Below are 22,629 nucleotides of genomic sequence, written 5' to 3' on the forward strand. Positions count from 1 at the left end.
GGTTTAATGGGCAAAATCGACCAGAAATCCCCATTGTACTGGTGGATATGATCTTTACTTCAGCAGTCTAAAGCCGTGCAGTGTGAGAGAACAAAGGCGAGTGATTGGCGAGCAGTAAGAAGACTGAACTGAAAGATGAACTCTTTCCAGCTGGATTTCACTCATGCTTTGACACAGGGCACTGTGGAGGAACTAAGTTAGCATGACTTGCCACTCTTTCTGTGCGTGTTGGGAGTGCTCCTTACTGCTGGAATGGCAATCAAAGAGCCCCCCCCCCCAAAAAAAGCAGCCGACTCTGGCACAGATCAAGAATAGCTAGGACAATTGAATCTCCTCTGCTGCCTTAATCTGCGTGTCTTCATTAACATGCAGTGGCTGCACGGGTTTCGTTCTGTCTGTCGTGACATGCTTTACTGTTCCGCTGTGCCTTGTAGTGCCTGGGGGAGCAAAACGGGGGTCTCACAAAACCTTGCTGTTGCATTATGTGCCCCTTTGAATTGCACAAGCGGGATTTATTTTAGCAAATGCCACTGCGAGACAAATCAGTGAAGGATTTTTGGGTGGCTCTTGGATGATGAGTATTATATGGGTAATATGGTGAAATGTGGCGCCGTCACGTATTTGCGACAATGCATTTGATGTGCATCTGGTAAACCTTTCATGCAGTAAGACCCCACGTCAGAGTGCACTTCCAGGGGAAGCTGTCACGGGGAAGAAGCCCCCCTTTGCCACAGCCTCACTGCTGCTGCCTTCGCATGCCTCTCCTTGCTTTAGCACTTTTTGTTCCTAGATGACGTAATGGTGCTGGAGAAGTCGGGGATGGTGCGATGCTTGGCAGGTTTTCGCAGCACGCTGCAGCTGCCATGGCTGAAGATTAAAAGCACAGGGGGTTTAGCAAAGGCGGGATTTGAAATGGTTGGAGGAAGTCGCATCAGAACAGAAGAACCGTTGTCTGCCTCACCGCAGAGGGCAGGCGTTCTGAGGCCTTGACGTCCGAGCCACTTGCACGTCACAGAAGTCATATTTGCTCTCAGGCGAGCAGTTGCATGCAGGCGTAGGTTCATTAACTATCAAGGGTTTCAGTGAACCTGGTTCAGTGGCCCATAGCTTTGTCTGTAGGCCATAAGCCACACAGACTGCTGAATGCTACTCTTTTTGCAACCAAATCATCCATGTAATTTTATTTTCAGTGGGTCAGCTAGATTTCCTTTCGATTTTACAACCCTTAGTACTCCATCTTCATACATTGGACCTCAAAGTTTAAATGATTTTATTATTGGAATTCAGAAATAATCAGAAGTAATGAATAATTATGCTCGTGTGCTCCAGCGCATACTAAGCAACTGATATTTTTGTATGATGTGTCATGAATTTGATTGTTTCCAAAAAATCACTAATTGGTATTTAATCAGCATTCAGTTGGCAGTGCATCTTTCTTCTCCAAAAAGACTGTAATAGTCCTCTGTGTTTATGTAACTGGTGACAGAGATGTCCATCTTGGAAGCTATTGTAGGTCTTTGGAACAACTTTCTTTAAAAAAAGATTTCAAGGTACATGTGCTGTAAAAGCTATTATTGTCTGATCAGGTCATTACGTGTTCTGGGTGTTACACAGAGATATTGTGAAGGCTAACACTGTTAAGTATATTGTGAAACAAACTAATAGAAAATGGATTAAAATGGCTGCTAAAATGAAGTTCAGGGTTCTAGAACAGTTGTTGAGGATGTACTGGAGTATTAGGGTTCTAACAGAAGTACTGGTTGGAGCCTGAAATGTAAGACATGACTTTAAAATGACACACAGTGGCAGTATCCCTGGTCTCTGATCTCTGTTTTTCAAATTCCAAAGGACTCTGTGTAACCTGTTTACTGCTTTAAAAAAGTCACTGATCTAAAGTAATTAACATATTGCAGAATACTGGATTCTGTCACACTTTCCCCATTTCTTAATTTCTTGGCATTAAAGAAGAGCCTTTAAAATGGAATTCCGACATAGTCCAAGAAGGCAGTTTTCTGTGAAAATGATCAATTCTGCAGTAATTTGAAACAGGTTCACAAAGTGTTACTGTAACCCTTTATAGTATACAAATGTATGATAAATGTGATTCTGGTGGCTGAAACTAGAGTTATTGTTTTGTGTATTGATTAAAATGCAATGGTTTACTCATAGCTGCTGCCCTGGATATGCAGAACATATCACCTGTCTGAGCTATCTTAAAGCACAGTGATTTCCACGCATTTCAGCTGAATGGAAATCAATCTCATGTTATAGATGTGGTGGCTGATATTAATGTACTTTTTTATGACTGAACTGCTTTTTACGTAAAAAATAGAAATAATAATTTCATCTGAAAGCAGACGGCTGCAATTTCTTGCCTCCTCGGTCTCACCCAGTGAGGCTGTTTTATTAAGTCCAGCTGTGTCGCGTGGTCTGAATGATTGTTAACTGCTTGATCAATCTCTATATTTTTAGAAAAGACGGCCAGAACAATCAGGTTTCTTTGAGTAGGTAGGGTGCTTTGCACTTAACTTTCTCTCAATGCATTTATAGCAACCCTTTAATAGCCTTTGGTTTTAAAACAAACTAATTTGAATTTCTACAAAAGGAAATTGTTATAGAAGTGTTATATTAATTTGTACTCGTTAAACAGTTACTTGGGATTTGAGATTTATTAACTATTCATTGTCTGGGAGTCTTTTTCAAAGCAAAAACTACTAGCCTTCTCCATAGAGTTGTCAGTTTTGTCAGCCTGTAGTAGTTATATCGATGTAAAAATAACAAAGACTTGTGCTTAAATGTTAGGGTTTAATTTCCAGGGGGAAGGAATTGTGTTCAGCGGGAATATGGTCTTCATGTAGAAAGTTTGAGACAGTAAGTCTCAGAATTCAGTTCTGTTCTGAAGTAGTCTGGGCGTATAAGACAATCTTATGCTTAGAAGTCACTCTAAGACTTGACATAAGACCTCCCATGAGTCTGTTGACTTTATTTTTTATTTTTTTTAAATGTGCACTATATATCCTTACATCTGTAACAGGTGTTCTGAAAGTGACCTTGATCTACAGAATGTAAAGTTGATGATCTAGAAGAAAGACAAAAAGTAGATGGAGATGTAATACACTTCTGGACTTTTCTTCTACACTTCTTCCAGTTCTTTGACTTCTGTTGGTCATTAGAGAGTTTTTCTATTTCTGACCAGTGAGCGGGGGCCTCCTTAGTGCCTCAGTCCGCAGAGGCGTTTGCCCAACCGGAGGTTGAGTTCAGTGATCGCTAGTAGACTGTGACTGGAATACCTCAGGCATTGGGGGAGCTCCTCTGAGAGCAGAGTGGGGTTAGTTGGCCAGGGCTCTGTGTGATCTCGGCCACACACAGCGCCCCCTGTGGCCTCCCGGGGGATTGTAGGCCTGCAGTGCTCCTGGTGAGGGACACTCCTCTCCTCCCGTCAGGGCTGCACTGCCTTTGACAGGCTCATAGACTTTACAATACCGTGGGTTGAAGGTAGGATAGTCAAGCCGAGACATGATGAGCATGCAGTTGGTGATTCGAGATGGGGTGGGCATAACAAAAATGTCTAAAAAAAAAACAAGGGACAGAAGAGTGGGATGCGTCGAGTTTCAACGCATGGCTCAGTGGGGACATGGTTTTCGAACCAGCTGCTTGGGGAAGCTTGACGAAGAGAACCGACCGCTTGTCAGGTCCAGGAGGTGAGAATAATGCCATTTAGGGAGAAGCCACCTTGTTCGACTGAGTTGCCACGGAGGTATTTTGAGTTTTGAACTCATGAACTGTCCGAGGAAGAAGGTACAGAAAGAAACTCTACACGTGGCCCCCTCCCCACCTGTTTGAATGATCTGCTGCCGTTTCCCTCCGCAGGCTGGGGCCTCGTCTATGTGGGCTTCATGCTGTGGTCTGCTGAATGAAGTGATGGGCACCGGGGCAGTGCGGGGCCAGCAGCCGGGCTTCGGGGCCGGAGCCGGGCCCTTCCGGTTCGCCCCCAGCGCGGGCTACTCCACCTACCCCACGACCTCAGGGAACTCCAGCCTCGTGTGCAAGGCCTGCGGGCTGGCCTTCTCCGTCTTCAGGAGAAAGGTACGGACTGGCTGGGAGGCTGGGGTACCCCCCGGGGGCGATTTGTCTGTGCCACTGCGGAATGCATGACAATCATGTCATTTCTTCAATGTGAAATAAATCGGTCAAAAATTGTTTATGTGTACAAGTCTTAAGAACACTAAAACTGTCATAAAAGAGAAGCCAGCAGCCATCTCACCCTGCAACTCACAGCTGGCTCAGCAGGTATGAGCCTGGTCAGTACCTGGATGGGAGACCTCCTGGAAAAAACTAAGGTTGGTGCTGGAAGAGGTGTTAGTGGGGCCACCAGGGCCATCGTCCATGTGGGTCCTAATGCCCCAATATAGTGACGGGGACACAATACTGTAAAAAGGTGCCGTCCTTTGGATGAGACGTAAAACTAAGGTCCTGACTGTGGTCATTAATAATCCCAGAGCGTTTCTCAAAAAGAGTAGGGGGTGTAACCCTGGTGTTCTGGCCAAATTTCCCATTGGCCTTTACCAATCATGGCCGCCTAATAATCCCCATCTCTGAACTGGCTTCATCACTCTGCTCTCCTCCCCACTGAGGACTGGTGTACTGGTACACTCTGGCTGCCGTCGCATCCTCCAGGTGGGGCTGCACACTGGTGGTGGTGGAGGGGATCCCCATTACCTGTAAAGCGCTTTGAGTGGAGTGTCCAGGAAAGCGCTACATAAGTGTAAGCTATTATTATTATTAAGAGAAGCCCATTAGTAGTCAATTGGTCCAAGAAGCTCATCCATCTGCTCCTTGACTCAGCCGGCTGAGTACCGGCTTCAGAAACACCACGGGAAACTCCCGTTATTGGTTTGAACTTTCACATAGTTTCCATTTGTGCCCTCTGGTTCCATTTCAGAATTAATCGTGGTGTTCTATAAATTTCACTGACGTTATGGACATTAGCATCAAACTGAGTTACTCATCTTTTTCTGTAAGGAAATGAATGCCTTATCTGCACACATCAGGTTTTTCTATTGTACTCCTGCTTGCTCTCTGCTCTTCCTGAGTTTTCTTTGTTTCCATCTTATTATTTCCCATCATAGCTCTCCCTGATTGCTGTTCTTGCTGTAGGTAGGTTGAGTAGGAGTTTCTAGTCAGGTGGCATGCAGTTCGGCCTGTCGCTGCCCCAGGGTAATCTCCTGTATCCTCAGAGGTGACCAGGATAAGAGCTGCTAAAAATGGAAGGTTGCTTCGTTCAGAAGGCTAAGACATGACAGCACAGTGGCTGTCCTTAATATTGATTTGCCTGCACAGGACATCGTGCAGAGATGTGCCTTTGTCGCATTCATTGTACTTGGGTTTAACTAGCTATGTTTTTTTTTTTAAAAAAACACTGTATAAGACAGAACATGCTTGATTTCTTTTCAGGGTGCAATGTTTGTTTTTTGTAAGTGAATTGTACTGCCAGTGTAACTTCCTTTGTTTAGATTTTAATAGATCTTCCTTTGTTTCCAACAACTATATTGCCTCTAAAAGGAGATACACTGGATACTTATCTCCTCTGCAAACATCTCCCCATATTTGTACATACCCCTATCTCTTTATCTCATCTTGCCTCTCAAACACATGGTGATTACATTTTCTAGGCCTTTTCTAAAGGCTGCAAATTCCGATGGTAAGATAGGGACTTAAAGAAAGTGAAATTTTGCTGATGTATTGTAAGCTGTCATAAGTCATATCGGCAATGTTCAGAGTACTTTGTGGCACTAACATAACATCAGCTTTATTGATTGGCTCCAGCTTGTCTGTGTGTTTGACACCAGCTTTGTGGCATTTCCATTTTGAGGATTGACTGGTCATAGATCAAAGAGAAAATAGTGTATTCAGTGTCAGGCCAGCACTGAATCTGATCAGCTCTAGAAGAGAGAGGACATTTGCAAAGTATCTTTTTTTCTTTTTAGTTGCTTACAAGCTATAATTCAAAATCCCAGAGCTGAATGTATTTACTGCTCTATCATTTACATCCGAATGACAGACTCCCTGTCCCTATACTGGTTACTTGATTTAAAGAAGCAGACAGTTGCAGGTGGGAAACATTGATTTTTGTTCCCTGGACCAGCTAATGGGTTTTTCTTTTGTCACAAGAAAAATACATTCTAATACATTAGTCCCTCTGTTCTCCTGGGCCACTGATGTCCCTTCATCTTCCTTTGATCGGTGTTCGCCATGTATTTAACTCGGATCGAGAGATGTAGCTCTAGCCCTATTAACTCTGGCATAAAAAAACACCAAGCAAAACTCGGGGCATATATGAACGCAGTAGTGTATCGTCTGTCATGCAGGGGTGATGCACAGGAGTGGTGTTGGGGAAGTCTAGACGATGCCTCTTGCCTTGAAGTGCTCATTCCATTCTGGAAATGCACCCCTGAGCTCACGTACCTGGTTGTCTCGGCCTTCTCCTCCAGCACATCTGCTGCGACTGCAAGAAGAACTTCTGCTCCCTGTGCTCGGTGCTGCAGGAGAACCTCCGCAGGTGCGCCACGTGCCACTTGCTGAAGGGGACTGCCTTCCAGAGGCCGCAGCTCATGAGGCTGAGGGTGAAGGACCTGCGTCAGTACCTGACGCTGAGGAACATTCCCACGGACACGTGCCGCGAGAAGGAGGACCTGGTGGACCTCGTCCTGTGCCACCAGGGCTCGGACGCGGAGGACGACACGGACTCGGGCAGCGTGCACTCCAGGTCGATCTTCACCACCCCACTGTCCACTGTGCGTTCCACATCCTTGCAGTCGTCGCTGTCTGCCCCTCAGGGAGAAGAACTGGGCAGAAGAGGAAGCTCAGGGACCACGAATCAGGTATCGGCTGGCTTCTCTGAACTTCCTTCCTGTGAGATTTCGAACATGCATTGAGTTTTCCAACAAGAGCTCCAGTAGTGGAGTAAAACCACGATTTCGCCTGTTTTACATGACATTATTAGCAATCACTTTATACACCTTCGTGGACCCACATTGTCTATCCGCAGGCGTCTGTATGCCAGTGTGCGTGACACACCCTTGTGAAACGACTTGAAAGCTTTCCATTTAATTACAAGTAAACTATTTTGTTGCCTAAATATACTTAACTAAAGCTGTGAATGTCAGTCTTTCCTAAGAGGAGCTGCAGTGGAGGGGGAAATGCAGAGCTGGCAGCTGTATGCATTATTAACAAAATGGAGGTTAAGTGGAAATCCCTGAATTCCATTATCCTCTCCAGCGCGTTGCTTGTAGCGAAGGGGGTTGTGGGATGTTGAAGTTTGCCAGGCAGCCTTTTAGAAGTAGAGGCGGACAGTGCGAGTGTGAGTTTCTGTCCTTTTGGATGTGTGGTTTGAAGCAGGGGCTGGAAATCACCGTGGATCTTCGCAGACACAGGAGCTCAAACACTCATGTCGTTTTAGTGGGATGCAACCCATTAGCTAATGGCTTAAAGTGTGGTAGAGACTAAAGCTGTCATTTCATGCTTTTTATTATACCTTTGCATCTCTAGCAGCGTAAATAGTCCCCTTTTAATCGCAGCATGCTGCTACTGCAGTAAAACAGATCATAAGCAATAAGTCATCTACCAAGCCTAGGTCATCTTGATTAAAGACTTTTCTCTCTGTGCCGAGAGCAGGAGAATTTTGCTTTGTCTATATACAGGACTGCATTCCATAGCATACTAATCTCTTTTCAACTCGGCTAACCTTTGTAAAAGATTAGCTGGGAAATTTCTCTATTATAATTTTTACAGTGTACATTATATATACATTGTGTATACCTTGTATACAGAATGCCTTTTTAAAAAGGAAGCAGTTATTATGCTATGTAACTGGTTGGTCAATACAGAAATGCTGGTAGGAAAGTGCAGAAAGTGCAATGTAGTGCTACAACAACAACACTGTCCAGTACCATGTATTGCTTTCTGAGCCTTTTGTAGTGCACTCACTGGGTTTTCAGTGTTTTATCAGTACTGTTAGACCTATCTAGACATGTCTAAACCAATCTACAAACAAATCCCACATTGCCTTTACCCAGTACAAGCTCGTGGGGGAGCTGGGGCCTATCCCGGCAAGGATATACCCTGGACTCGATGCCAGTCCATCACCGTGCACACACAGCCATGGACACAGACACTCACACCAGGGCTGGATTACCTGGAGTTAACTGGAGCGCCCAGCACAAACCCACATGAACACGCGAAGAAACATACGAACTCCACGCAGACAGCACCCCAGTCTGGAATTAAACCCAGGGTCGCTGGGCTGCCAGGCCCGGAATTAAGAACCATTCTGTTTAATTTTCGAGGGAGTGTAAATTGTACGACATTTAAGCAGTACACTTTCTAACTCTTGATTAAGACTTGATTTGCCGACCAGAAGAAAGGGGATTTTCCAGCAGTGCGTTATGCGTTTTTCTTCTGATTTGCCCTCAGGACCAGGGAGACGGTCCAACACTCTCACTCTTGAACCTACAAAATGAAAATGCAGTTCAAGAGGTAAGTGCCCAACTTGGTGTCTTGTTTCTGGACTGTAACAGATGGGGAAAGTGGGCTACAGCAGTTTAAAGGTAAATGAAAACTAAGGGGACCAGTGGGGCTGCTATACCCCGACCAGTGTCCATCCAACCATTTTCTATCTGCCTCTTTCCATCGAGGGTTGCGGGGGACCCAGAAAACAACGGGTAAAAAAAAAAATTGGGGTCCCCAGTCCATCACAAGGCACAGACACAGCCATACGCACAACCAACATGGAGGCCTATTTTCCCAGAACCCAATAAACCATCCAGCATGTCTTTCGACTGGGGAAGACGGAGAAGCCTGAGGAAACCCACACGAACATGGGGAGTGCGTACAAACTCCACGCAGACAGAGCCCCAGCGCTGTGGGGCAGCAGTGTTAACCACTGTGCCAGTGTGGCATCACCCGATGATGTCATTGTGTTTATTAACCTCAGCTTCTAAAGGTCTTCCAGTAGCCACGGCAGTGCCCTCTCCAGTGAAATGAGCACACGTTTGTGTTGTACGGCCTGACGCAAGCAGCTGACGCGCCAGGTCATTTAACTGGAAGGCGAAAAACTGGGAAGTGTGTGACTTGGTGGCCAAATCACAGTTATTTTCCTTCGTCTCTCTTTCCGGTCAGAGCGCAGGGTCAGCCATTTATACGGCGCCCCTGGAGAAGCTGGGGTTAACAGCCTTGCTCAGGGCCCCAGCGGAGTAGGATTCCTCTGCCGGCCGCGGGATGCGAACAAGCAACCTCCCAGCCCCAGGCGCGGATCCGTAGCCCCAGAGCCACCGCTCCGCGCTGCGCCGGGATCCGTGTCCCCCCGGGGCAGAGGGAGCAGGGAGAGGAGCGCGGTCTCACTCTTCCCCTGCGCTCCGCAGGCCGGCACCCTGTCGCGGAAGCGGGCCAGAGCCTCCCTGTCGGACGTCTCCAGCGCAGACGAGATCGAGGGCCTGTCCGTGCGGCAGCTCAAAGAGATCCTGACGCGCAACTTTGTGAATTACTCGGGGTGCTGCGAGAAGTGGGAGCTGGTGGAGCGCGTCGGCAGGCTGTACCGGGAGAACGAACAGAACAGGAAGTCATGTAAGCAGCAGGCGTGCCTCCTTCGGCGCGGGCCAGTCACTTCAGACACCCCCTTCACTTCTTCCTTTATTATTTCTTTGCAGTGGAAAATGTGAGCAGCAGCATAACTGCAGGTAAGAGTACACATTTTTTGTATTCTTTCAGGATACTGTACAATATTCAGTCACTGCATCATATGGGTGACAATTAACACTGCTTTGTAAGCACGTTATTTTCTTTGGCAAATAAAACATCAGCAAAGCTACCGAACAAGAGTTGTTACATTAGAATTTTTTGTTTTTAGCTGAACAGTATTTCTGTAAACCATTAAGGGGACAGTATTACTTCATGACTCAGTTTAATACCCCTACATTGGTGCTGATGATATTAAAGCATAAAAGAGTGGAAAAGGATGGGTTGGGACAGGATTTAAATAGATTGTGTAATGTCGTTTAACAAAATACCCAGTATATATCCCTTCCAGAGCATGAAAACACCTCTCCCGTGCCCTGGCCATGAAAGGAAATTATGCCTTAACACTTTCTTGTCTGTGGGGTTCCAGAATTGGGTCACACTTCAGTTTAGGTCTTCATTATAACTGTGTATTAACAGTCTACTAACATGTTATAAAAAATATTACTAATACTCCTTAGTAATGGCATATGGGTTGTGGTTGACTGACTGGTCAGGATTGGGTTTTTTGGTACTGATCTACAGTAGAAGGCTGGTTATCATGGCATATGTCACTGTACTAATACTTTATAAATATTTTATTCATAAAGAATTCCAAATACCATTTCCAACCCCTAATCTGACATGTTACCCAGAAGTGACTCCCAGCTTATCAATTTTCTGCAATACTACAGTTTGTCAGAATATCGCCACACTCAAACTATTATCGCATCTGTTTCCCTAACAGCTGGGTGGTGACAGGGTGTTGCTTTGACAGCTAGGAGACTACAGGTCTTCAAGAGTTGAACTCGTGTGACCCATCTCCCATTGATTGTTGATTTGAATTCAAAGTGCTGCCCTGAGATGTAGGAAGTCTGTATTTTAAGATGTAAACAAATAATAATAATGGCTTACATTTATACTGGACACTCCACTCAAAGCGCTTTACACGTAATGGGGATCCCCTCCACCACCACCAATGTGCAGCCCCACCTAGATGATGCGACGGCAGCCATAGTGCGCCAGAACGCTCCCCACACATCAGCTATCAGTGGGGAGGAGAGCAGAGTAATGAAGCCAATTCATAAATACAAACTCTGTTCTTAAATGCCCGCAAGAATTCGTTTTACAAACTAGTTGTGAAGAACTCTTTACCTCCTCTTCATTTGAGCTATGTGCAGGGAATATACCCTGGAAAAATGAAAGTTGAGTGACATCTTTATGAGCAGTGCTCTCCTTACAAAAGCCCACTATCCTCAGCACGGCTAATTTCTGTTCTAGGAGGTAACTGAATTTGTTTGGTAGTATAAATGAGGTTACAGTTGACTGCCATACACAAAAGTGTATCTGAAATGAAGTGTAGGGTACAGTGAGGCTGTTTTCTAACACCTGTGCTTCACTCTCCATAAGTGGTAGCATATCCTCAGCCAATCTGCAATGGAGGAATCGGAGGTAAGATGAGATGAGTATTCTCTTCATAAGTACCACCCTACCATTATTTTCTTGTCAGTGTTGTCCTTCCACATGATTATATTGAACATGATTATAAGCATCCACAAAATACAAACGCATGTATACTGCACAGTCCTCCACAAGATGGCAGGGATGCATGCTGTTAAAGAGGTGGAGGAAATTCTCCCCTTTTGCCTCTTCCTTAGAACTCAAGAATCCTTTCCAAAGCATGGCAGTCAAAGCATCAGCATTTTGTGATTGATGTAGCATTTTCATTTACCTTTGTTTGATATCTTTTATTTTTAATTTTCATCGTGGTACTTTTATCACCAGATCAAACCCTTGATTGTTCCCTTTTATGTGCCTTCCAGAAGAAAATGAGTCTTAGTTTTTAGGTGGCCTTACTTTTTTAAAGGGATGTGATTATTTATAAGGGTTTATGCAATGGGCTTTCGCTTAAATGTGAGGAATTACTCTTACTAGATGCAGAAGAGCACCAGTATATTCACAGAATTGTGAAGGAAGAATTTTAAAGTCAAGATAATGTTCCTGTTAGTGATCTTTGTGCATGGAAGCACAATTCAGTCAATTCAGAGCCAGACACAATCTGTAAACCTGCATGACCTCTCCTTAGTGAGCTGATGTCAAGTTTTATATCTACTGTATAGGGTGCTTCTTTACTGCTGTTGGCCTTTTAGAAAACCGGGCTCCATAGAGAACATAGCTATAAAACGCATACAAATATGGCTGTAAAGAATGTGCCTCAGAAAATAGACAATGATTGTACACACCAGAGGGCGCTACATCAGCCCCAGTGACCACCATTTGTGAGTGATGTCTTGCCAGTGTGGAAGGATGTGAAAGAGAGCAACAAGAAACTATTTTGTGCCCACTATTGTCATGCAACTATTTAGTGTATTAGCATAGGCACCAAATTCATGTTTTTCCATGATGCATGTTTTAATGAAGCATTTATTTGATAGGTCAACTAACCTACTTTTGACCTTGAATTATCCTAAGAAGTCTCGGGCCGTTGAGCTGGATTGTCAAAATGAAATCGTATACAAGACCCATATTGTAGCGAATGGAAAATCACCAAAGCCTGCAGAGATTTCACTTGGGAAGTCCCACTTCCCAATGGACTCAGACCTGAAGCAAACCGGGGTGTTGCTGTAAAATGACACCTGTCTTTTTGCTTTTTGCAGAGGGGGAGAAGATGCAGCTCCCAAACGAAGATAACCTGTGCCGGATTTGTATGGATGCTGTGATCGACTGCGTGCTTCTGGAATGCGGCCACATGGTCACCTGTACCAAGTGTGGGAAGAGAATGAGCGAGTGTCCCATCTGTCGCCAGTTCGTAGTGCGGGCTGTGCACGTTTTCAAGTCCTAATGACGTAACATCCATTCATCCTTTAGTGTTCTAGGATATCAACATTTTTCTTTTTCTTTCGTTTGGACATTAAAATGCCATACGTGAAAATGGCTTTTTTTTTTTAATAAAACGTTTGATTTTTTTCAGCTTTACTGCAATTGCCTTTTTTTGTACTGAAGCTCTAGCTACAGCTAAGATCATTTGCATTAAATGCCCTTTAATAAAAATCTGCAAAAGTAGGCTTGAAAATATTAGGAGGAAATGATTGGGATAACACAAATGAATAGATTACTTTATTCTGAAACTATAAGTCTTTACTTTTTATGTGCGAGACGAATTGTATGCACAATGTACTACTTAAACGTCTTTATCCCAATTCAGAATGATTAGATGCTTCTAGCGTTTAAAATGAGAAGAGCATTATTAAAAAAATTAACCACCCCAGTAAAACTTCAAAAGAATGTGCTGCGATACAAAATAGTGTACTCTTCAGGTACCAAACTATTTATGTGCAAGTGACAGAATATAATAATGTATTTATATTTCTATCCCATTATTTCAGGTGCTTAACTGGTGAAGAACACAATGTTTTTGTGTTCCTCCGTTAACAGTCTCCATATTTAATTAGCTTACTATAGCAGGGGCAGATCTCCACTGGGGAATCTATGTTTATTATAGCATATCTGTAACCACAGATTGTGGTCAGGGAGCATGAACTATGGATTTGAAATACTGTACATACAGTAGTTCAAATTGGGATGGTTTAATCTCAGCATTGAATTAATAGTGACCTGGAATTCTAATGCCCAAACAGAGCAATAAAGAACAGCTTTTATTTCGGCTCCTTTAAGATAAGATCTACAGTATAGTGGCAAAACCTTGCACGCCATTAAACTTTTTAGTAACACTTCAAAAATTTCTACTTTAAATGATCGCTTCAGATTTCATTTCTGAATGTTCTCAATAGGAGTAAGAGGTGCTAAATCATCAGACATAACCCACCCCCTCATCTTATTTTCTTATCCAGATCACAATTAAATAATGTGGGTGTGGACTTTTGGATATTTGCGTTTATTTTTTGCTAGTTTATTCAAACGTGTTTAACGAGTTGGTTGACCAATTAGATTTAAACATTAGAAAAATTAAAGAAATGCAAGTTATTACACATGCCCCTGGGTCTGTAGAATTATAAGGGGAATATTGTTGCACAGTTATATGTTTCATATCGCTGTAAACTATAAGATGTATGTTTTTTAATGATTTAATATCTGATTTGCAGCAATGTTCTTCAGTTTTACCAAGTTTAACATCCTGTAAAAAGTGTATTGTTGCTGGTTGAACTGTTAATGATGTTGATGTTGGTTCGCCTACACATCAATGGAAAAGTAGTAATACAGTAGAAGACTTGGGATCCCCTCTTTATTCATTGTTATTGCTTCTGGTGGAATATTTAGTTATGTCTTTAATTTCTTCTTTAAATCATGGCTTTCCCATGCTCTGCTCTGCTCAAAGTATCAAACATATTCAGATGTAAAGCACCTTTGAAACACTTAAAATAAAAAATGCTGCTATATCACTAAGTCACACACAGGCACCTACAACAATAACGGAGCAGACTGCAAGTGGAAAGTGTTCTATGAAACAAAGTTTGTCACGTCTGGTTTTTGTATTTTGGAATGTTGAACTTTTTATTTTGGTAATTAAAAAAAACTTTAATAAAAATACAGTACCTTGACTATTTATACAGCATGTGCCACTTTCTCGTGTTTGAATACAGACACTTGTAACATTTATAGATCTGCATCCTTTGGTTGCACAGTAAACAAAATCCTCAAATCCGATTTTTAAAGAAGCACCTTCACTTTCCCCTGTGGGCAGCAGGAAAGGGACAAATTCCCTCTCCCCCTCCCCACTAAGAGGGTCTGCATTTGAGACATCTGCTCTCAAACCCCTCTGCCACTTTTTCAGATTGGTCTAGGAAGAAAACTCAGGCTGCTTATCAGATCTTGGCGATGAAACCCCAAAAGCAGGAGGGATTTAATAAGGCCCACATTCCCCCACACAACCTCCGTGTTAAAATGTATGATGCTAAAAAAAAAGTACTGACCTGGACAGAATTCATTATAAACCGCCAGATTTACACATGGTAGTTCATCTGTTTTGTTTTGTTTTTCTCAAAGGAAAAAAAAAAGTATGAGACATAAGGAAAAACACAGTTTATTTTTTTTTCCGGTATTTCAAATTCGTTCATAGGGAAGTGCTTTTAAAAAATAAAATCTATACATATATCTTCCTGCACATCTGAAATGTGATCTGTAATAACTGATAACAACAATATGGCATTTTAAATTCCATTCTTGGTCTGAACTTTTTTTTCCCCCAAAACGTTTGCTATCCAAAGCAGAAAGCTGGCTTGCCTGCGTCTTCACTGAACTTCAGTCTACCCATTACCCTCATTGCACCCACGCAAAACCTTGGAACGTATAAATGGCAACTTTTTTTTAATTTTACATACATTGCTGCCCTCAGTAAACCAAGTTTTAACAGGCTTCCTAATTTATATAACTCTTAAACATACATTAGTTCCCTGCTCAAACATCTGAGGTGCACAAGTACACTCATATAGGTGTAAGTGTACTGCATATATACACCTCATGTAAATACACACCCCTTGAAGCATTGGTATGGTTTGATATCAACTTTACTTGTACAGTATTTATCAAAAAGGAAGCAAATACTATTTGGTAAAGTGGTAACGGCATACTGTACAGGTAACTGTCCCGATCCGCGTTTTCAATTTTCATTTTTAAATGAACTTCATTTTTTTTAAAAAGGCAATTATGCTTGGTGTATATAAAATGACGTGATTTAAGTAAAAAACCCCTAAGAAATCATCTAGGAGTACGAAACCATATACTCAACCTGCTATAATTAGATGGCTCCAACTCTTGCCTGCAAGGCACAAGACTTTTAATCTGAGGAAAAAATACTGTAAGTGGATAATGATGCAAAAACATGAAATATATAGAAAAGGTACCACAGAAACAGCTGGCAGCAAGATGGTGTTCTCCTTATTCTGACAGGGTCTAGTTACTTTAAATTATGTATGTTGCATATCTGTAAGCACGGTTTTTAGAATTCAGAACTCACAATTTAAATGAATTAAATTCCTTAAAAGATTCTGGGATCCTTTCTCTGCTTTAGAAAGGTCAAGTCCTAGTGCTTAGTTCATATTAAACAGTCACAATTTCAGGCATTTGCTAAAATTTACAGCTAAAGCATGTTATAGGTACATAATGGTCTCTTAGAATAGGGTGTCTATACAAAACAGCCCTCCAACCCTCCCGATATAAATAGTTGATGAACCTTGGAAAAAATAGCTATATTTATTCAAGTCAAACAGTGCAAATTGTTTTCCTAGATTTCCCAGGTATAAAGACAATGAAATAGACATTGATACATAGGCATCTGAAAGTACCTCTGAACTGGTATGTCTGAATACCTATGTCAGATAAAACACCACAGCATAAATTAATATATTAACACCTCGATCTGGACAAGCTATTTTAAGCATAAATCTGAAGTACAGGTTAAAGTCAGCCAAAGAAAAATGCAGATTGAAAACTGTCAATTAAAATGATACACCAGGGTGCATTCAATACTGCATATATAGAGAGCTTCAAACACTTTCTCATACAAAAATATTTCTGAATAATGCATGAGGTTTGTATTGTAACAAAACAACATCGTTAATAAACAAGGTAAAAAAAAATGACTGCACTGAGTGTGGTCCTTTCATATTCCTTAAACACAATGTGACTTTTTTTTTACAAGTTTACAACTTAAATGTTAATTCTTAACAGTACAAAAAAAAACCAACATGCTTTTATTGACATTCGCTCCACAAAGCCAAGTTTTGCCCAGATTCTGTACAAGTTGAAAAATCCCATTTTCAGAAAAAAAAAAATTCAAGGTTTAACAGGACAATGGTATGAGCCTGATTCCTTCAGTATCTGGGGCTGAGGGGAAGCAATATCCAGAACGAGGCCTAAACATGATCTCCAATCCTCTGTATCTAAATCATTTTTTATGTTTCTGCACCTGTTGTCTGTTGGTCTGTTTTTCTTTTTTTTTTCTCCAGTGTTGTTGATTATCCCCTTTATGTGAAAAAAATCCCAAGTTAAAAACAACCAAGTCTGAGAAACCACATGTTGCTGTTCCATTTGAAAGGAGGGCAGTTTGTTACTTATATCTTGTGTGTTAATGTCCAGTATTAACTAGCTCAGTTTCTGAAGCAGTTTTTCCTCTACAAGTCCAAACTGTACGCTTACAGACATCTCTGCTATGAACTGTTCACAGCCTTCCTTGGTCACTTGTTTGCAGTACCGCAAGTCAATGTGACAGATGTTCCCACATCGTTTGAAGTAGGTCAGGCACTGGTCAGTAACCCTATTGCAAACTGCAGGGAAGGAAAAATTAAAGCTAAGTGTGAAACAGAAAAAGAGTAACTACAATTCACGATCTGTATTTTTATTGTCACTCAACATTAACCATGCAGTGCTACATGCATGAGGAATTATCAAATGCAGCATGTATATAAAGCACTTTTCAATCAACCTGAGGTATATAAATACAAAGACTGAAGAATTTGCTTTCAAGTTTAAATAGCGTAGGCAGAGATGAAAATTACTGGGTATTTATTAGTATGCACCTGAATACATGAGCCCTACATTGTTTGGTGAGCTGATGGTTTTTCCAAAAAAAAAAAACAACAAGAAAAAACATTTAAGTTTCCACAGGATTATCATATATATGTATATATAGTTTAGGGAGTTGAAAAGATCACATTAATCAAAGAATAGAAAACACAATACAGTAAATGGATTTTAAGTGTAAGTGTGCGGCCTTTCTGGACTTCCAAAATCATGTCAGGTGACTACGGACTCAGATCATCCTAAAAAAACAAATCCCAGTTTAATTAACCCAGTAATGCCCAATTTAGAAGACTATGATCTTATAATATAGTTTAGCTCAGGTCCCAAAGCTAAGTTTCATGTTTTGACACCACTGAACTAAAACAACTATGTATGACATGGACTGGATGATGTGCAAACCTAATATCCTAGAGGTATTGCTAACATTAGAAATATGGCACTCACAAAACCTGGGCATTAATGGGTTAATCGGACAAGCTCTGAATTTTTACACAGACTATGACAAGATCTCACCCCCCACATACATAGACAAACAATGAAAAAAACAAAAAAAAAACAGAAAAGCAGCAAAAACTGATTATCTGTGTACCAGTAATTCAGTTCTGCACATCCTGAGTCAAAATGCAACAGTACGATGATGAATTACAGTTTGTGTTTCAGTGAAGGTATGTTTGTGTTAATGCACTGACTGGAATTCTCCGTTTCCTACCTGACAGATTAATTTCTGTTAGGGAATCCCGAGTTGTCGTTCCCACTGCGGTTAAAATGTTAATGGACTGGTCAGTTATGTGGTTACAGTAACTGAGGTCCAGTCTGGAAAGCAAAGGCATGTGTCTGATTATAAGACGAAGGGAGGCGTCAGTAATATCCAGTCCCGCCAGACGTAAGTCTACAACATTCCGCAGTTTACTCCGATTGTCTATTTGACCTGTACATAGAAATAGAAAAGGGAAAGTCAGAAACCGGGGATGTGTAACTCCTTTGTCTTAATTAGCTTTTAAAAGAACAGTGGCCTGGGTGTCTGCTGAAATAAAGAAGGAGTTAGAAATGATCCTGATACAGTGTCAACGCGTAGGAAAGCAAATGTGATTTCTCATTTCCCTGGGCAACCGAACAGCACAGGAGCAGCTTAAAAACACAGAAAAAACATTTGGTCAAATCTCAAGGCTGTAGGACAGCCCAGGGTCTTCAGATATGCAAGAGGATGAGGAAAATTAATCAACTGTTTAACTGGTCTTATTTAGACCTGACATGTATTCCTGTACCATGAAATACCTTTGGTGCAATGCAATGGGTTAAAAACTCAATGCAACACTGGATCTTCTTTAATCAATTTATGAACTATGAATTTGTACAAAATGAAGGTCTTGTCTAGCCAATTCACTCATTGTTTATTGGATGTCCCTCACAGAAGAGGATAATTATCTCCCCTGATCCCGAAGGAGATCGATAAGAGCAATTCTTGTCCAATTAGAGTTACCTGAAATATCCATGCACACCCAAGAATCTGTCAGAAAAAAGTCTCAAGAGACTCCAGGCATGTTATCCTATTCTCATCCAGAAGAGGTCACTGTCTTGCATAACAATCATTACCACTGACCAGAAGCAAGCAGTCAAGCCTGACAATTCACAACAGACTCCTCCCACGTGCACACCACCTCTAAAGAATGAAATGTGCTTTTAGGATATGATTTTTTATCTGAAGCTACCTGGTCTGTTGTCAGTTGGTGGTGACAAGAGGTCCCTCATCTGGGCATCTTTCAGTCCCTCCACCCACTGGACATCCAGAGTCCGCAGCAGGGGGCAGCTGGAGGTACAAAGTGCAGAGACGGCCACCCAAGAGCACCCAGACAGGAGCAGGACCCTGAGACCTGCAGAACGAGGACAGAAAACCACACACCTTCTTAAGAATTCCAAATTGCATTTCTGCAGCAATTCTCATCCTCATGAATCCCAAAGCTCTTTTTATACATGAAAGAGGACCCATTTCATCCCCATGGAAATGCATCGCCCACCTGTAATGTCATAATGTGCTGGCAGCTCCGTTACACAGCAGATCACAAAGACGAGAGAAATCAATTCAGTTGAATGTAGGGCAAACGTTACAGGGCTCATACTGTGTAAGCCCATTGGAGAAGTTATCCAGGATACCAGGGTTTTTAATGTTTCTTCTCCTACTAACAGTACCACAAGATCTTTAAAAACCAAGAAGTCAGAACCTTGGTTTAATATCTCATCCTGAAAATTGAATATTGTTAGGTAGCTCAGATTCTGTCTCTCTCACATATTTGAAATATTGCACAAGACATAATACCTAACTATTGCAATGTGAGCTACAAAAATCACTTTGTTGCAATGCAGGATAACACTGCAACAGTAGTGTTGGGTCTTAGAGAAGACTTACTTCAAACATACCAGTGGGTTTTTTACTTAGTTGAAAAATTCATCCAAAGGATGGCATCCCCCAGAGACACAAATTAACTGACAAGGGCATCTGGTCATGGTCCATTTTTTGGAAATGGTTCCTAGCAAGCAATTTGGCTGTTTTCCTCTGAGCTCTGAAAGCTCCAGTAAATTATGGCAAATCCCAGTGTATTGGGAGATGTAAAGGGTGCTTATAAAGTTTGTCGGTCTAATCAAATGACTATACCGTGAAAATTGTGCCTTTGAGCACTAAAATATGGCAAACAAGCTTATAAATGAGAGCATGCGGAGCGCATTCCCATTGGACAACATACAGATCACTCATGGCTATGAGACCACCAGGGGCTGCTCCGGTCCCTTTTCAGACATGCTGGTCTGTACCATAGGTGGGGTATATTCGTGAGGAAGTGCTGTTTTCTGAAAACATTTTTTGGAGCAACTGTCCATTTTTCCAAGTTTTTTTTTTGTCCAATGACACCTGAACATTAATGAAACATATCCTAATTCTGATATTTCTTCACCCGTACTACTGCAGTGCAGAAGAGGAAATATTAGTTTTACAGACGTTCTAGCCTTTTATGTTTTTTGGAGGCTCTGCATTTCTCTAAGAGTACACTTCATTAAAAACAAAGTTTCTCTCCCCTTTTCATTCAACAGTCACTGCTAATTTTGACTGTTACACAAATAGCTTGTGTTTTTCCAACAGAATTACCACAGGGCAGCGCAAGCTCCCAGACTTTTAATTCCTCTTACCTGGTAATCGGTTAATGAGCCAACTTAATTGCTTCTTTGAAATGTTTGTCCAGCTCAAGTCCAGGGACACCGGCTGCCTTCGTATAATGCCACTGAGCATGAGGGGGGTGATTGATTTGCAGCGATTTAGGTCAATTTTAGTCCACAGTCTCTTATCACAGCACCTAGACAAACCGCAGAAAGACATTTTTTGTCAAGAAATCACAAAAAATCATTTTACCCATTTGCTATGCCCAAAGGCAGACAGTGTCTTCGGCCACAGTCATTCTGTGCTGGTCTTAAAAAGGAGATATCACTGTCCATCATTAACAGGTAACTTCCACAGATTCCCAGTAATACCAGCCTTGTGGGGCCTCATTTAATTGATGCTACATGACAAGAGGCATCCTGGCCAAAAATAAGGGGCATGCTATGACAACCTAAATCCACAAACCAGGTTAAGCGTCTTGAAGCACAATAAGACGCAGAAGAACAGGACAAAAGAAAACACACCTTTTTACTTTTTACGTTGGCAAAACTGTTCATATGCAGCACACATCACTTGCTGTAGCACTTCTCCAGAGTTTAAAAAAAAACTCTGGCAAAAGAAGTCGTTGACGCACTACGACACACACGCCCAAGCTCTCACTGGATGTTCCTGACATCCCCTAGTGTTTTCCGTTCAAGCCGGAGAAGGCGCCAGCGGGGCAGTAAGAGCCGCCCTCTCGCGAGAGGAACCTACCATCTGTTCCAGGTCTTGCAGACGCGCATGCAGACGCACAGCTCCTTGTGCGTGAGGTACCCGAACACGGCCATCCACACCTCCCGGCGCATTACGTGGGACTCCCCGTCGTCCAGGGGCAGGCAGTCCGGCGGCGGGCTGATGGGGGGTGGCCGGATCACGTGGCGCTCCATCTGCATGCCCTTCGGAGGCGAGCGGGACGGCGGGGGGCGGCCGGAGACCGGCGTCCTGGGGGGGCTCCGGTTGAAGCCGAGGGGGGACAGCTGCTGCTGCTGCGCCGGTTGCTGCTGGTGATGGTGGTGATGGTGGTAGCGCAACTCTCGGGGCGTCCAGTTCATCTCCCTGCTCTTGTGGTGCAGCCTCTCGCTCCCCAGCTCGCCGCCGTTATTGAGAGTCCGTTTGGGTTCCTCGTTCTCGCTCTCAGGCTCCGACTTGAGGGGCTGGCAGTTCTCGTTGGCCAGGCAGTCCTCCGTTTTCTGGATCTCCAGGTTGAGCTCCTTGCTCAGCTCCTTGCTCAGCTCCTTGTTGGGCAGCCGACGTTTTCGCCGGGCCCTCAGCCGGCCCTTCTCTTGGGGCTCGCTGCCCCCCTCGCTGCTGGGCCCGGCCTGGGGAGAGCTGGAGCGCGACTGGTCGCTCTCCCGCGCCGGGGTCTTCTGGGGGACGGCCAGCAGGTCCTCCCCTCCGTCCTCGCAGCCGGCCTCCTCCTCGGTTTCCTCCCTCTCTCCCTCCGGCCCTGCCGCCGCCGCCGCCGCCGCTACCGCCGCCTCCTCCTCCGCCTCTCTCTCCTGCTCCGCCTCCCTCTCCTCGGCCTCCTTCTCTTCTCCCTCCGGATCCTCCTCTTCCTCCTCCTCCAACTCCTCGTCCTGCTCGGTCTTGATCTGCAGCAGGGGCTTGGCGTCGTCTGGCGTCTTCCAGGACTTCCTCTGTGTGGAGGAGAGAAGGACTGAGTGACTGGCAGCAAGAAACCCAGCCACCTGGTCTGCCTGGGAGCCACCCCAGAGGTGTCACGATCACAGTCCTTACTGGTAATCCTACTGGAGACTCCCAACTATAAAGGAACCTCTCGCAGTCTTAGGTGAGACTATCTGATAGAAGTACTGAAATCCTGAGAAGTACAGACAAAGTAGCTCAGAGGATTACTTCATAAGTAACAGTGAAACTACCACCCAAGGACATGAATGGAACCTAAGGAGGAATGAATTTAGGACTAAAAATAAGAAGTGTTTCTTTACAGAAAAGGTTGTGGAGATCCACAACAAATTACGAGACATGACCACACCTGATAGCTGAATCCAAGAGACTCAAACATGAATCAAACATGGCTGGACACAATACTGGGATCAACAGAGTACTGGCAACCTAAGGAAGATCACGGGCAGGTGTCCCTTCATTTTTCACCTTTGCTATGTTCACCATTACGT

The 22,629-nt window shown here is 43.2% G+C and overlaps 2 protein-coding genes across 11 annotated transcripts in view; one reads left to right on the forward strand and one right to left on the reverse strand.

Annotated features, from left to right (window-relative positions):
• Positions 1–14,337, forward strand: part of LOC102690561 (E3 ubiquitin-protein ligase RNF34) — an 18,867-nt gene extending 4,530 nt beyond the window's left edge. For 3 of the 4 annotated variants that reach the window (XM_069182310.1, XM_069182311.1, XM_015366133.2), the window contains exons 2-8: positions 3,871–4,086; positions 6,492–6,881; positions 8,473–8,535; positions 9,420–9,621; positions 9,705–9,734; positions 11,182–11,223; positions 12,429–14,337. In XM_069182310.1, the coding sequence (XP_069038411.1) occupies positions 3,886–4,086; positions 6,492–6,881; positions 8,473–8,535; positions 9,420–9,621; positions 9,705–9,734; positions 11,182–11,223; positions 12,429–12,613 (1,113 nt within the window). In that variant the 5' untranslated portion in view covers positions 3,871–3,885 and the 3' untranslated portion in view covers positions 12,614–14,337. The remainder of the gene's footprint in view (positions 1–3,870; positions 4,087–6,491; positions 6,882–8,472; positions 8,536–9,419; positions 9,622–9,704; positions 9,735–11,181; positions 11,224–12,428) is intronic. The other variant, XM_006640226.3, reaches the window with a different exon arrangement.
• Positions 14,338–14,796: 459 nt separating this feature from the next.
• The window catches only part of kdm2bb (lysine (K)-specific demethylase 2Bb), a 78,234-nt gene continuing 70,401 nt past the window's right edge, over positions 14,797–22,629 (reverse strand). For all 7 annotated transcript variants that reach the window (XM_069182303.1, XM_015366126.2, XM_069182302.1 and 4 more), the window contains 5 exons: positions 21,209–22,131; positions 20,488–20,651; positions 19,020–19,181; positions 18,020–18,238; positions 14,797–17,054 (listed from right to left, as the gene is read on the reverse strand). In XM_069182303.1, the coding sequence (XP_069038404.1) occupies positions 16,873–17,054; positions 18,020–18,238; positions 19,020–19,181; positions 20,488–20,651; positions 21,209–22,131 (1,650 nt within the window). In that variant the 3' untranslated portion in view covers positions 14,797–16,872. The remainder of the gene's footprint in view (positions 17,055–18,019; positions 18,239–19,019; positions 19,182–20,487; positions 20,652–21,208; positions 22,132–22,629) is intronic.

Source organism: Lepisosteus oculatus, chromosome 22 (assembly GCF_040954835.1).
Source record: "Lepisosteus oculatus isolate fLepOcu1 chromosome 22, fLepOcu1.hap2, whole genome shotgun sequence".
In the NCBI taxonomy this organism is placed as follows: domain Eukaryota; kingdom Metazoa; phylum Chordata; class Actinopteri; order Semionotiformes; family Lepisosteidae; genus Lepisosteus; species Lepisosteus oculatus.